At 35.9% G+C, this 13,777-nt stretch overlaps 1 protein-coding gene across 5 annotated transcripts in view; it reads left to right on the top strand.

The window, feature by feature from the left end:
- LOC119083517 overlaps positions 1-13,777 on the top strand; it is an 89,729-nt gene that overhangs the window by 35,372 nt on the left and 40,580 nt on the right. For all 5 annotated transcript variants that reach the window (XM_037193238.1, XM_037193236.1, XM_037193235.1 and 2 more), the window contains exon 3: positions 12,164-12,349. In XM_037193238.1, coding sequence (XP_037049133.1) covers positions 12,164-12,349 — 186 coding nt within the window. The remainder of the gene's footprint in view (positions 1-12,163; positions 12,350-13,777) is intronic.

Genomic DNA, 13,777 nt, shown 5'->3' with positions numbered 1-13,777 from the left:
AATGGTGGGTCGGATTGACCCAGGGCCTTTACATGTTTGTTTTTATTTATAAACAGAAAATTAAGGCCCCTCCTTTAGGGTGGGTCAGATCCAATGACTGATTTTCTCAATTGTAATTTTTGCAGTTCTTTGTCTTGCTTTGTCATAAAACAAAAAAAGACAATTTTGAGAATAAACAAAGGGAACTTATTCCTATATTTTGAAACAAGGGATGATTAAGTCTTATTGTCTGCTGAAAGACGGTGGAAAGCGGGCGTATTTCTTGCTTCTAAATAAACATGAAACTCGTGTGAATTACGGCCCTCGCTTCGCTCTGGCTCACTCGTTGAATTTTATTGCCTCTATAATCGATACCAAAAAAATCTGTTCGAAATAAATAATCCTGGATTATTAATCCAGCATTTTCCATTAACGGACTTAACCAAAGGTATTTTAGTCCACGGTGAGCTTGAAAAAACTTTTAGTCGAAAGTATTTACACATGGGATTTTTTTCCTGAAATGAGTCTATCGAGGTCCCAGCATTCTATTTATGTGGAAATTAAAATCGCCGAACTGTATCTTTTTTGATCAGATGTGCTATTTTTCTGATGAAAATGTACCCCGGCGAACTTTGGCGACTTTTGCCGCCTGTGAATTAAATGTTTTTCGATACAATCAATCATTTTTAGTTAGTCCGAGGCCAGAGCTCTCCAACCATACCATGTACGACACATACCGAGTGGAAAAGGTTGATCTGATACCTCTTTAAATGTGTTGAATACGCCCTACTCGAAAGTACGAGAAAACCATCAAAATTCTAGTGTTTTCTCGGTTAAATTGTTAATTTTATTATTTTAAAACTTACACAAGTAACGAGCCCTAAAACACTAGAATTTTGATGGTTTTCTCGTACTTTCGAGTAGGGCGTATTCAACACATTTAAAGAGGTATCAGATCAACCTTTTCCACTCGGTATGTGTCGTACATGGTATGGTTGGAGAGCTCTGGCCTCGGACTAACTAAAAATGATTGATTGTATCGAAAAACATTTAATTCACAGGCGGCAAAAGTCGCCAAAGTTCGCCGGGGTACATTTTCATCAGAAAAATAGCACTTCATCAAAAAAGATACAGTTCGGCGATTTTAATTTCCACATAAATAGAATGCTGGGACCTCGATAGACTCATTTCAGGAAAAAAATCCCATGTGTAAATACTTTCGACTAAAAGTTTTTTCAAGCTCACCGTGAGTCCTCATCGAACAAAAAAGGTTTTGGAAATCGGTTGAAAATCACTCAAGTTATCGTATGATAAAAAGACGAGGCTGTTGGAAATATCTTTATCGCATACGCGGTGTGATTCCCCGAAAAAATTATTCACCTAGGATATATAAACAAACATTATACTTCTGTAAATTGTCAAAGTGTCATTCGCATATCTTGTTGTCTCGTTTTCGCTTATGCGATAAAAAAGAATATGCACGTATTACAAGCCGTCTCGGCAAGCCTCGACCGCTTTGTCATACGTGCATAATATATATTAAGATCGTGAGTTCCATTATAGCGCATCGTTGAACTTAACCTCACAATTTCGATTAAAATAAAGTTTTTGGAAATCCGTTGAGGATTACTGAAGTTATCGTTTTATCAAGGAATGAACAAAGTGTGACAAACAAATCAGGCTTTTGGTCATAAAATTCATACATTTTCAATCATATCAACTAAGGTTCTGAAAGTTAAGACACTTCTAAATTAGTCACGAAGGCGGTGGAACACAAATTTTGAAAATTTAGACAGGTTTTGTCAAACACACTCAATGTCAACTTGATAAAAAATATTTTTTTCCTTCAAGTTACCTTTTCCATCTAAGCCCGCTTTCCTTATACCACCTTAATAAATGTAGTTTGTTTGCTAGAGACACTGTCAAATTACAGTACCTTATTTGGAGTACCACTCATGCTCGAACTGCGTTGATCATAGTGAACATTTTGTGGCAAACATTTGAGAGCGTTTATCATCCGTAAGACCCATGACTTACTGTAAAGAGAATTATCAGGAATGAGATGTTTCCCTCAACATTTGGACAGGATTTCATTTCTGTTGGTATATTTCGTAACAGCCAACATTGAAATATAAAATTTAAATTTAGTGCTTAATTAATTAATTAAATTTTTGTTCAACTGACAATATTTCTGCGAATTTCTCAAACAAATCCCGGATTCAACCCCAGTGTTTTTTGAAAAAATATTGTTTAATTTACCAAAATTTACTGTTGAGCAATTATCATGCTCTGTTTGTAAATAACACAACATACAAAACAATTTGCGATATTTTACGGTACAACTGTTCCAGTGTTCACATGCACGATGCACGATGCAGCTAACATAATAATATTCTCACATAAACTTTACAAATTAAAATATGGTTTTTATAAACGTTCTCAAATGTACTTGCGAGGCTAGATCTAATTTACCATTATGTGAGTGGGAAAAATCGAGTACATTGTCGGGGAAGTGAATACAACATGCGACACAGCTGAAATACGTTCAAAAGTTTTCATTTACACTTTAACGTATTGTTCTTGTTCGTTTTAAAATCGTAATTCATGTTTCTCTCTTACCATTTCCCGTTTATCTGAAAGGATAAAATGTAATAGTAGGGGTAGACCATTGTGGTTAGTAAAGTTTGTGAGTATGGCAACTTCGTAGACTTTTGACATAAAGTATATTGGAAGAAATGTCAAAAGTTCACGAAATTGCTTAGTATAACTTTACCACGGGGAGTGAAGTAAATCAGGCAGAAGCAAAGGACAGAAATACATTCAAAGGATGGACCTAAATCCCAGGCCCGTAGCTACTAACGGCCAAAGGTGGGCATTGCCCACCCTGAGAAGAGCGAAAAACCGGGTTTACTTCAATTTCACCATTATTACATATAATAGTACTTTTGTCGTTCTTTTGCCCACCTTTGGCCCACCCTGAGAAATCCAGCTAGCTACGGCCCTGCTAAATCCCATTACAATGGTTTACGTATTCGTTTCTTGCATTTGTATTAGTAAGCGTTTTGCACTGAAATCAGAGGCCTGCTTATGCATTTGGGTCCCTCGTCAAATCGATTGCTCCTGCCTGGTTTAATTTACTCTGCCATGACTTTACGAACCGTAATGGTTTTAACTAAAGTTACCATCGAAAACATATCAATTTTGCGCACAAAAGACTAAAATTTAGCGTTGTTTTGATGCATCTTAAAAGAACGCGAGCGAAGCGAGTTTGGGCAATTTTAGTCCACTTTTATTCACGCCGTAAGTGTGCCTAAATTTTGAATTGTAAGTGAACGATTCGAAGAAAAAGTGAACCGAAAAAAATCATTTCAACGCTTTATTGTATGAAAATGACGCTACGTTAGAAAGACCTCCGCACTTTCCATTTTGAATTTCGACCGCACTTACGGCGTGAATTGAAGTTTGTTTTGTGAGTTTATAAGCCACATCAAATCATGTTTACTTGGAAAAAGGAGGACGTTTTCTCATAAAAGTTATGTTCTTAGAAATTGTATAATATAGAATAATTAGATGAACAAAAATGACGAATGGGATCGCATGTCTATTACAGTAACTCATAGAATAGGGCAGTCGGAAACTTTGTAATTTCTAAACAATTATTGGAAATTACTAATGTACTTACAAAGGTTGTAGAAAGGTCCCAATTTCCGAGCTACTGTAGTGAGTCATGTAAAAATGTTAGAACTTAGATGGAACATTGAAAAAATGATCAACTTCATATGCCTATAACAGTACCCTAATCACGCCAGTACGAAAGCTTATTTGATATTCCTGTTTGGTGTATGTGAAAATATTCAAATTTACGAAATTATTCATGCGCTCTTAAAACAAATCAAAGTTCAGCATTGATTGCTCATATACTCATTCAACCCCTCTCCAAAACCCCTCTCCATCCCATACTAACATTCTTATGAGTACAATTTAAACAACATGCAATTTTAACCAACACAAAACATTGGCTTTCCATTCCTGTATGTGTAGTGTAAGATTGGTTCTATACCATCGAATGTGAGATGTATGACGAAACATGGAAAGTAAGTGCCTGCCCTTGGGGGAATGTTAAAAATTCCAACAATTTTGATTAAAACAAAACAGCCACTTTTCCGACGACGGTGTGCTCATTGTGATGTAAAGGCTGTTGTGTGTGTATGTGCCAATCGACATTCTTTGCCGTACACACAGTTTTATTTAGCAATGCTGTCAATATGTGGCGTCAATATTATCGACTGTTGTCGATAAGTAACATGAGGCTGAGACTCTTAATAGGAAAGTGAAACTTTTTAATGGTGTTCTTCGAGCTGTAAAAATTTCGATTTAAAGTTAATTTTTATTTATTACACGAGCAGAAGTAGTGGTTGTTTATCATCGAACTTTTCGAAAGAATGAAAACAATTTCTCACTGAAATATTATTAAAAAGTTTGAAAAATAAAGTGGTCTGCTAGTAGCAGACTGCTTCCATAAAAGACGTAAACCTAAGTCAAGTAGAATCACGCAATATTTTGAATAGTTCGAGGTTAAGAGGCACCGGTACTTACCGAAAATTGTAGCCTACATTTGTGCGCCTCATATTTCATTTTTCATGATATCTTTCGATCAGAGGCCTTTTTCAAAAATGTATGACCGCAATTCCCACCACAGTTGTGTAACAGTGAGCAGTTTAACGAAATGTTCATAAACTGCTCACGTTCCTCAGAGCCGGTCGAACTACTACAATCAAATCAAATGTATTTTCTGTTGAAAGCTAACGCATTCGTGGTCGAGGTCGTACATTCTTCAAAAAGTATCTGATGGAAAGATATCGTAAAAAGTTAACTAATGTTCAGTATTTAAATTTCGCCCTAATGTATGCTTTTCAGCAAAGCACCGATGCCTCTTAAACTTAAGCTATGAGCAAGAAATATTCTTTTACCTTTCATTTGTTATCAGCAGCGACGACATAAAAATAAGCAATGAGCTTGTACATCAACAACTATTTACAACAATATTCCATCAAGAGATATACCATATACGCGAGAAGCTTTCAAGAAAAAAAAATCGTTCCTTTGCCGACTCCTGATGCAACACCTACTGATCCGCGAGACTCCTTTTCAAGACTTCCTGAAGTGTCGCAGTCATTTATCTTCTAGAGATATGACGTAATAAACTAAAGAAAAATGACAAAATTGCGATAGCTCCCGATCCACTGACCTGTTTTTCCAAAAAAAATTGAAAATATTTTCATACAACGCCCGAAGGGCTTTTTTGAGCCATTCCGGCACTGAATTCGCTGAAAATCTGTGAAAAACATCCGACACAAAACAAGTCAAAACAAAACAATGTTCCTTGAAACTGACTCCAAACTTCTCTAGCTGTTTTGCAGCATTGGAAGTCAGATTTAGGCCAGGATTTTCTGTACACTCCCTCAAAACACAGGTAAACAACGTAAAACCTGCAAATTTTCTCTCAGAATGAGTTTCAAAACAGTCTAGCTTTGTCATTGTTTCCCGCTGTTTTTCTGGCGGGAAACAAGATGAAAATCTGACTGTTTTGAAACTCATTCTGGAGAAAATACTCACGTCATATCTCTAGATGTAATAATTATAGAACCCATAATATAGGTGTAAATAGTTGATGTAAAAATTATTCTGGTCACCACTCCGGTGTTTCAACGTCTTTAGATTGCATATTTTTTCTACTTTTACTGGTTTCCCGCAACTCATCTTTTGTAGAAAACAGTCTACATTAATAAAAATCTGTTGCTTCTTCAGATTGGATACAGAATCTCTTACTTCATTTGTCTTAACTATTACATTTTGCTTCTCTTCTTCCTAATTCACATTTTGCTCATACAATAGAACATTAACCAGAACTCCAGGTTTATTATTGTTGTCATTGCCGAGATCAGATGACGAGCTATTTCACAAGGCTGTTCGGCGACTGTTACTGTATCCCTTTCATTACGCCAGATTTGGTTTATTTATAAACGTACATACCAGTTAATGAGATAAACGCGACAACTTTTATGGAACATGGAACATTAATGATTTTGTGACATGAATTGAGCATTTTCGTCGGAATTTTCACATTTCCAAATTAATTAAGTTCAGAAGCTTTGTTCTGATTATTACCATTCTACCTTACCGTTGGAATTATGTGCCTGGTTAGTATACTAACATATATGTGTGACGAAAATGGAATGGAAGGAAAGAGTAACGAGTGTTAGATCCACTCATCATAATTTTAGTCGGAGTAGTTGGCGGGAAAACTAACGTAACTAGACATTTATCCGACAATTTGAATGATAAAATATTCATGAACATTGTTTCCTCTATCTTTGATCATAAATCCTCATGTATGCGTCTTGTTCTAGCACGAATAATGAATGAAGGTCGGTGTAAAATTACTTTTTATGATTTCCACCATGCAAAAACCCTCGAAACATACACGCTCCTTTACTCACTTCGCTTTAAATAGCAAATGTGCTACATACGGTTTGTATAGGATACACGGAATGTACACCGTACATATAGCTTTGCTTATATAGATTGTCTCAGTACAGTATTTAATTCGCAACATCACATTGTGGCAGACACGTTTGTGAAAGCCTGCTTTTCATGCATGATATGTATATTCATTATCGGAATAAGTAAAAAAGGTTCTATTCCGTACAGGAGCGGTAATATTTTCCAATTAGATTTCGTTTTATATCAATTAAATTGGTGGTTGCTAGGTAATACATGATTTTCGAATTCCATTGTTATTCCTATACACAGATTCGTGGGCATAAATTAATGTTAAATTAAGGTAATTTTGTAAATTCTTTCACGTCGTTGTTCTACTCATACCTATAGTATGTATAGTATATATCGGTGGATTGGGCGTGGAGGGAGGTGGAAGTAATCATTTCTTCATTTATTAGCTCAAATTCAGATCAGAGGCCTTTGCATAATTGACTTTGAGTTGATTATAAAACAACAATTCAACAATATTTAAGAGCATTTCGTTAATCCGTTGAAAATGCTTGACAATGGAGAGAGCTTAATATTAAAACGTTAAACGATATCAAACGTTGCACAGTTTTCTATTTTCTTAGGCTCACTTTAATTAGATACAACGCCAGAAAGTGTCCTTTCATCGTGTAACAAGTAAAATTTCTAATTAAAATCATAAGTAAACAAACACCACAAGGTTGTAACCATATATCGCTTCAAAAGATGAAGCGAAAGCCGTTTGTTGTTAGCCGTACGGAAAACGATTTATGTAGCGGAAATTGTAATTATTTTCGAAAGAGTTTAACTTAAATGTGATAGACGTAGGAAGCTTTCGATGAAACTAATTGGAAATAGGTTCAGGTTTCGATCCACTGCCAACATTTTTCATCTTTTTTGCCTGATTCTCATAAGTGAATCACTTAACGGATTCTACCATAGCACTGCTCCTAGCACGAACACTCATTTTTTCAACGTCAAAAGCAACCAAAATTTTATGTGTTTTTACTCACCAAGAAATCATGACTACTGCCTTTACGAAACAAATGCAAGACCTATTTAGATTGCATAAGCCATAATATTTCTTATGTTCATCGTAGGACAGTTGTGATTCTACTCATCTTCGCATATGCCCAAAAATGAATTGTTTTAAAGAATTATATGGTAGAATTACTCTCAGGGACTATTTTTTGGAAATTTGAAAATTTTTAAAAACGTGGGAAATGTAGGAAGTGGAGGTGCGTGAAAAGTAGGAAAATATACATCTTGCTTTTTGCCAATAGCTATCAACAAACCGGATTTTCTAAAAATCATATATTAGGATTCGTACCGACAATTCCTTTCATTTGACATAACGAACACGATTTTTCACGACTTTTTCAAGCATATCTCTCAAAAATGGTGTGCGATATGTCAAATGGTCAAGGGCATTGACGAGACAAAATATTTAATTTTTAAGAAAAACGGGTTTGTACATACAACAGTAGCTATTGGCGAGAAAGCAAGCAAAACTTCTAATTTTCCTACTTTTCCTGTTTTCCTTGAGTGAAATCTCTCTATACGTGAAATTTTGCTAGATTGTTGGTTTTCTAGATTACATGATACCAGATTACACGTTAAATTCATATTCCATTACTGCTTCTGGATCCCACGATCTATTCTTGTCTGCCATGACCGCTTCCGATTCCACGATTAATTCTAAATTCCAATGTTTCCCCGATCTCAACTATCACGACTTCATCAATTGCCTTTATCGTTCTCCCAATTCCGATCGTACCCATTCCGATAGCGTCAATGCCAATTGTGCCAATATCTTTCCAGTTCCGATACAGTTGCGATGGCGCCCGTATCAAACATAATAAATTCATATAGAAGATGCAACATCAGCGGTTTCTGGGCCCATAACCTGTTGGTTTTCTCGATTACGGTAGCAGAAACGACCACAGGGTTTACAAATTGAACAAGTGAATTTATTGAGGAAGTCCGAACAGATTGACTAACTGATTTAAAACTGCAGTTGATTTTACAAGTGAACTCAGTGCATACTAATACAATCGTTGACTACTTGATTACTCGATTGCACATAATCTAACAAAAATAGGTCTAAATTATGTGGCCAGTCAGACAAACTAAAAACTTTACTAACAATTTCACATCGATTTGAAGAGGTCATTCACTTCATTAATTATAACTACCAAGCCTTCAATGGTCGCAACCCTGAAATAAATTATCAAACAAACATTTTCGAATGCCGACACAATTATTAATTGTCTCTATCCTATAAATAGCATGTAATTGGTGTGTTGTTAATGTAACCTGGACTTGATTTAATACACAGCGTTTATTGATTCACTGAAACAACAATAAATTTACACAATACCAATACTCCAAAGGCTTGCACTTGCACACTTGACCTCCAACTTACAAAACACACATGTTGTAAACTCCAAATGATTGTTGAGAAAGATATATGAGACCATTGTGTATTGTGTAATGTCGGATGTCGGCTGTATAATGGTTTCGTTTGGACAAAACATTTCTTAAGTCTCGAGACGAGACCTATATATAGGAATACCCATTCCACCTCTTATTCAATTTCAAGGTTTTTCGAGTTTGAAGTAATCTTGTTCGGTGTTTGATGTAAATGTTTTGATTGGAGGACGTTATGGGGTTGTGGTTCGTAGAAGAACTTTCTGCTTCAACCTATTTAGAAAAGCAGATTGCAATGGCAGATAGGTCAATGTAAGTCTGTTCCAGAAATAGAAGTGCAGCTAGATGTCGTCTCTTTGCAAGTAATTATGTCGATTAATTGTGAAATGAATATTTGTTTGCCAAGGGAAGAAAGAAGGAATTCCAACAAGAGCGAAAATTTGCGGTCAGAGCTAATATTTCACAACGTAGGCGAGCAAATAGTCATTTTGTTCCCTCCGCTGAATCTCCGGAAGCCTTTGTTGTAAAAAACGTTGTGCTTAACTCGGGAAAAAAAGTTAAAAAATCAATTTTCTCGGGTGTAATGTGGCCCTTACTACACTCTGGCCACAAAAACCCTAGAAATGCAATTTCCAACTTTTCTTCAATCATTGAACAAATAACTGTTTCATCCGTGCATGGTGTGAATAACCGTATTTAACACATCAACTCTCGTTTTCCCAATGGGAGAAAAAAGAGGTGAGAAAATTAAATTTTTCTTACTCGAACTGTCATAAGATATAGCGCTAACAACCGCATTTGGCTGGAGAAAATAATGTTATTTACTTAACATCTCGGTAAAGTCCAGATAGGTGCAAGGAGCGGTAAAAAGCAACCTCTCGTGTTTACAGATAGACCCTACTTTTAGGTAATAAGCATTCGTACCTTTCAGAGTTTACAGCTCTACCAAGTTTTCTAGATTATACAAAAGGCAGGAACTGTGATGTGCACATACATCCATATAGTCTATACATCGCCCGTACATCCTACATGTAAACGGGGCTGTATTTAATTCGATAAAAATTGTATCGAGACACAATCATATTCTTACATGCATGTAAGTCAATTTCCTCCACACACTCTTTTCCCTCCAATCGTACACAGTATAGCACGTTGTTATTGAATATTATATGACTATATGTATCGCCTCTATCCACGTATCCATGTATATATATATATATCGTGTCCCAAACTATATAATCAAAGTAGCGCACGAAACACGACAAATTAAGTTCGTGTTCGCCATGTTCTTAACGATGTTGATAAGCTTGATGGTGAACGAATAAATGCGAGAGTGCGATAAACTTACATTTTTATTATAATAAAACCGCATAACGTGTAAACTTTACTGATTAGACAGAAGACAGACATCCCTTCACTATTACATTAAAAGGCTCTTATGATATACACACGCTCCCTGTTCTATTTTCCGCCTATTTAACCTCCATAAAATGTTCGCCGATGAATATAGTTTGATGATCACGTATACAACATTTATATAGTTTACGAATGATGTATGACTGTATGACGGTACGTAACAATGCAACTTATCGAACTTTACCGAAAGTGGTAGAAATTAAATAAACTGTACGATCGTAATGCATCAATGTTATACGTTAACACACTTGTACGTGGCTGAAAAGACGTTCCAGACCGATAATATTATCGATTGTAAAGAAAATGGAAGAAAACTTTCGACGAAAAGCTATTCCATTTGGCAAGGACAAAAAATGTTGAACATGTTCTTCTCTAACCGAAAGCCAAAAGGAATCTCTTTCCGTCTGTATGTGAGTACATTTTTGCGGTGTAGTCAATGTACATCACATTGCTGTTTTAGTATTGTAGCGTCTAAAAGATTCAATTCCATCGTAAAATAAAATTGGGCGAAAAATAATTTGATGGAACGAATGAACTGCTGGTTTTAAAACTTTTCTTGGAAATTATGTTCGCAATTTTTTTTTTGTGGTTTGTTGTACAGTTAGAAGCCGCGAAATTTCAGCATGAATTTGCTTCAGCTGTTTTTCAGGAACATAAAGACGTGTCTAGTTTGTCTTTCACTTCGTTATATTTCTTGAATCCTGAAGTAATTATAAAATTAGTTGCATAAAGACGTATCTAGCCTTCAATCTAGCCTTAACCGCAGTGTTGCCAGACTCCGGTCTTTTAAAACTACTTCAGGGCGGTACAGTCAGAGGCACTGAAATTTCAGCAAGGATTTGCTTCAGCTGATCCACACAAACAATCAAAACTGTTGATGTGTCTTTATATGGTTTTACCACTACAATGTGCATTGTGCGTGCGTGAAGCAGCTTCAACCGTACAAGTACAAACAGTTTTGATTGCATAAGTGGGTCAGCTGAAGCAAACTCTTACTGAAATTTCACTGCCTCTGACTGTGACCGTAGATTGTAGGCTAGATACGTCTTTTTGCAACTATCATTATAACTACTTCAGGATTTTTGCTAAAAGCTGAAGAAGTGGCAAAATCAGCAAAAGTAGTCGCAAAACAAACTTTTTGCCAACACTTTTGACATTTTTGCTGAAGTAGTGGCAGACACAATTTCAACGTTTTACAATCACTTTTGCTGAAGTATTGCCTAAAGCACTTCTCAAAGTTTTGCCTACAATCTAGCCTTGACTGCAGTGCTGCCAGACTCCGTTGCTTACAAATACTTGACTGTATCGAAATTTTAACTTAAATTAAAGTACAATTTTCCGCGTGTTCACGAGCTGGCTACACTCATCCCAATAAAATGACTGCCATACACAGCACAGACTGTCGTTATTCTTTTTAATAAAGTCCATACCTGAAACGGGAATGATAATAAAACTGAATGTAAAACACCCAGTAACCATCTGTTCGTTTCACTGTTACTTTATATGCCCTAGCACATTATATAATAGTCGGTTGCACCCGATGCAGGAAATAATAATGAGAAAATGCTTTCATATTCACTTTTAACAAGACGAGAAGAGTTGAAGCATTTCACAGACGGAAAAAATCCCTCAAAAGCTCGAATACAATACATCTCTCGTTACACTGGATTATGCCAGTAGAGGTTGTTACCAGAGAACATATGAACGCCGGAAATATATCAAATTGTTTGAAATAGCATTTTCATTTTACCTTTATCCTATCCAAACAAAAAGCATGCTAAAATGCCATTTCCATTATCTTATTTTCCAGAAGAAGCAGCTGTGAAAATTCAAGCCGTTTTTCGAGGTCATAAAGTACGAGCCAATATGAAACAAGGCGACTCATCATCTAATAATTCAAAAGAAGTCGCTCAAGTGCCATCAACTAATAATGCTGACACAACGGATGAGCCAACGAAAGAGGAACTGGAAGCTGAATTTAGAGAAGACGATAAAGGTAGGACGATATTCTACTAATTTAAACGAACGACTATTACATTACATAAGCATCATGTATGTGCAGTGGCAGTATATACTTTCGACGTTGCAAAGACGACTCATATGTACCTAATGTTCAGAAATGTTAATTAAAACAAAGTGGTGTAATTCACACACTTATAGGTGTTGGGTATTGTATAGACAAAAACCTCGTAGAAGAGGAAGGGTGACGCAGGTCCTTCACTTACAAAAGTGTTGATATCAGAAAGGGTGGCGCTTAAAGCTTCGATGCGCAACAATTTAACTTTATAAATGACAGCTGTTGAGGAGACAGTGTTGGTTGGGTCAGGGTGTTGGTCTAACACTTTTCTAACTGAGTGTCGTTTTACTCTCAAAATTTTGAGATTTTATCGGAGAAATCAATTCGCTAGCTGTCACAATCCCAAAAATAGCCCAAAATCATAAAAGTGAAATACAACTGCCCGGCATTTTACGCGAATGCCGCACCGTTCTACTTCTTTGAGCCATCTAATATGTCAAACAAAACTCTAACTTCACAAGACATCGAGATACACGTACACAAACATGCAAAAACTAATTTTACATGTGAATATATGGGACTTCTATGCCGATTTCCGAGACCTCTAGCTCCCAAACGATCTGACCATTTCATACAAAAATCTAGATTTTGATTAAATTTCAAATCTTAAACAAATTTTCACGTGCGATAGCTCGTTGAGCTCGTACTGACGCAGATTACCAACATACTTGTATAGTTCCTTAGCCCCTGAAACATGTTTTCTTAAATATTTTATAGAGTGGACTTGCGTCACGGCGCCTTACTAACGTGGCGTCATGATAACGTAAAAGCGTATGCAAAATGATGCTGGTTCTTGTCTTGTTCGGTGCAAACGAAACATTTGCGAAGAAGATTAATCTGAATTATCATTCGACTGGGAGAGTGTAGAGTAGATGGTTTATAATATTTTCTCTAAGCCTTTTAAGTAATTACACTTCAAGTTAAAGATTAAGAATGTCTACATTTCATCAACAAATTATAATGACTTTTAAACATTAAGTTAAAATATAACGCGAAACAAAAGCAGAGAAAAAATGAAAAAAATATTTCATTCGAAAACGTTTCCTCACCTAGCAAACCTAAAACAATTCCATTTTGTGTTATTAAGAAAGTTTATACGGAAAATTTTAATTTAATTAAACTTGCAAACACACATTTCTCTGGCAGGATGAAATGTTATACGTCTTAACAAACAAAATTGTAACTAGTTGACTGTTTCCAAGGCAAAACTTTTGTTAGATAATGTACACACCTCTCGTTATTCCGGTTAAACAATTGCTGTAGAGACGTAAATTCGAGCTCACTTTTAAGTGGAAATGAGAAGGCGATTCATATCTAGGTCAAGACGGTAAACTACGTTACCGACTG

Source organism: Bradysia coprophila, unplaced genomic scaffold (assembly GCF_014529535.1).
Source record: "Bradysia coprophila strain Holo2 unplaced genomic scaffold, BU_Bcop_v1 contig_687, whole genome shotgun sequence".
Classification (NCBI taxonomy): domain Eukaryota; kingdom Metazoa; phylum Arthropoda; class Insecta; order Diptera; family Sciaridae; genus Bradysia; species Bradysia coprophila.
The sequence above is the reverse complement of the archived record's forward strand: the minus strand, read 5'-3'. Positions and strand labels throughout refer to the sequence as shown.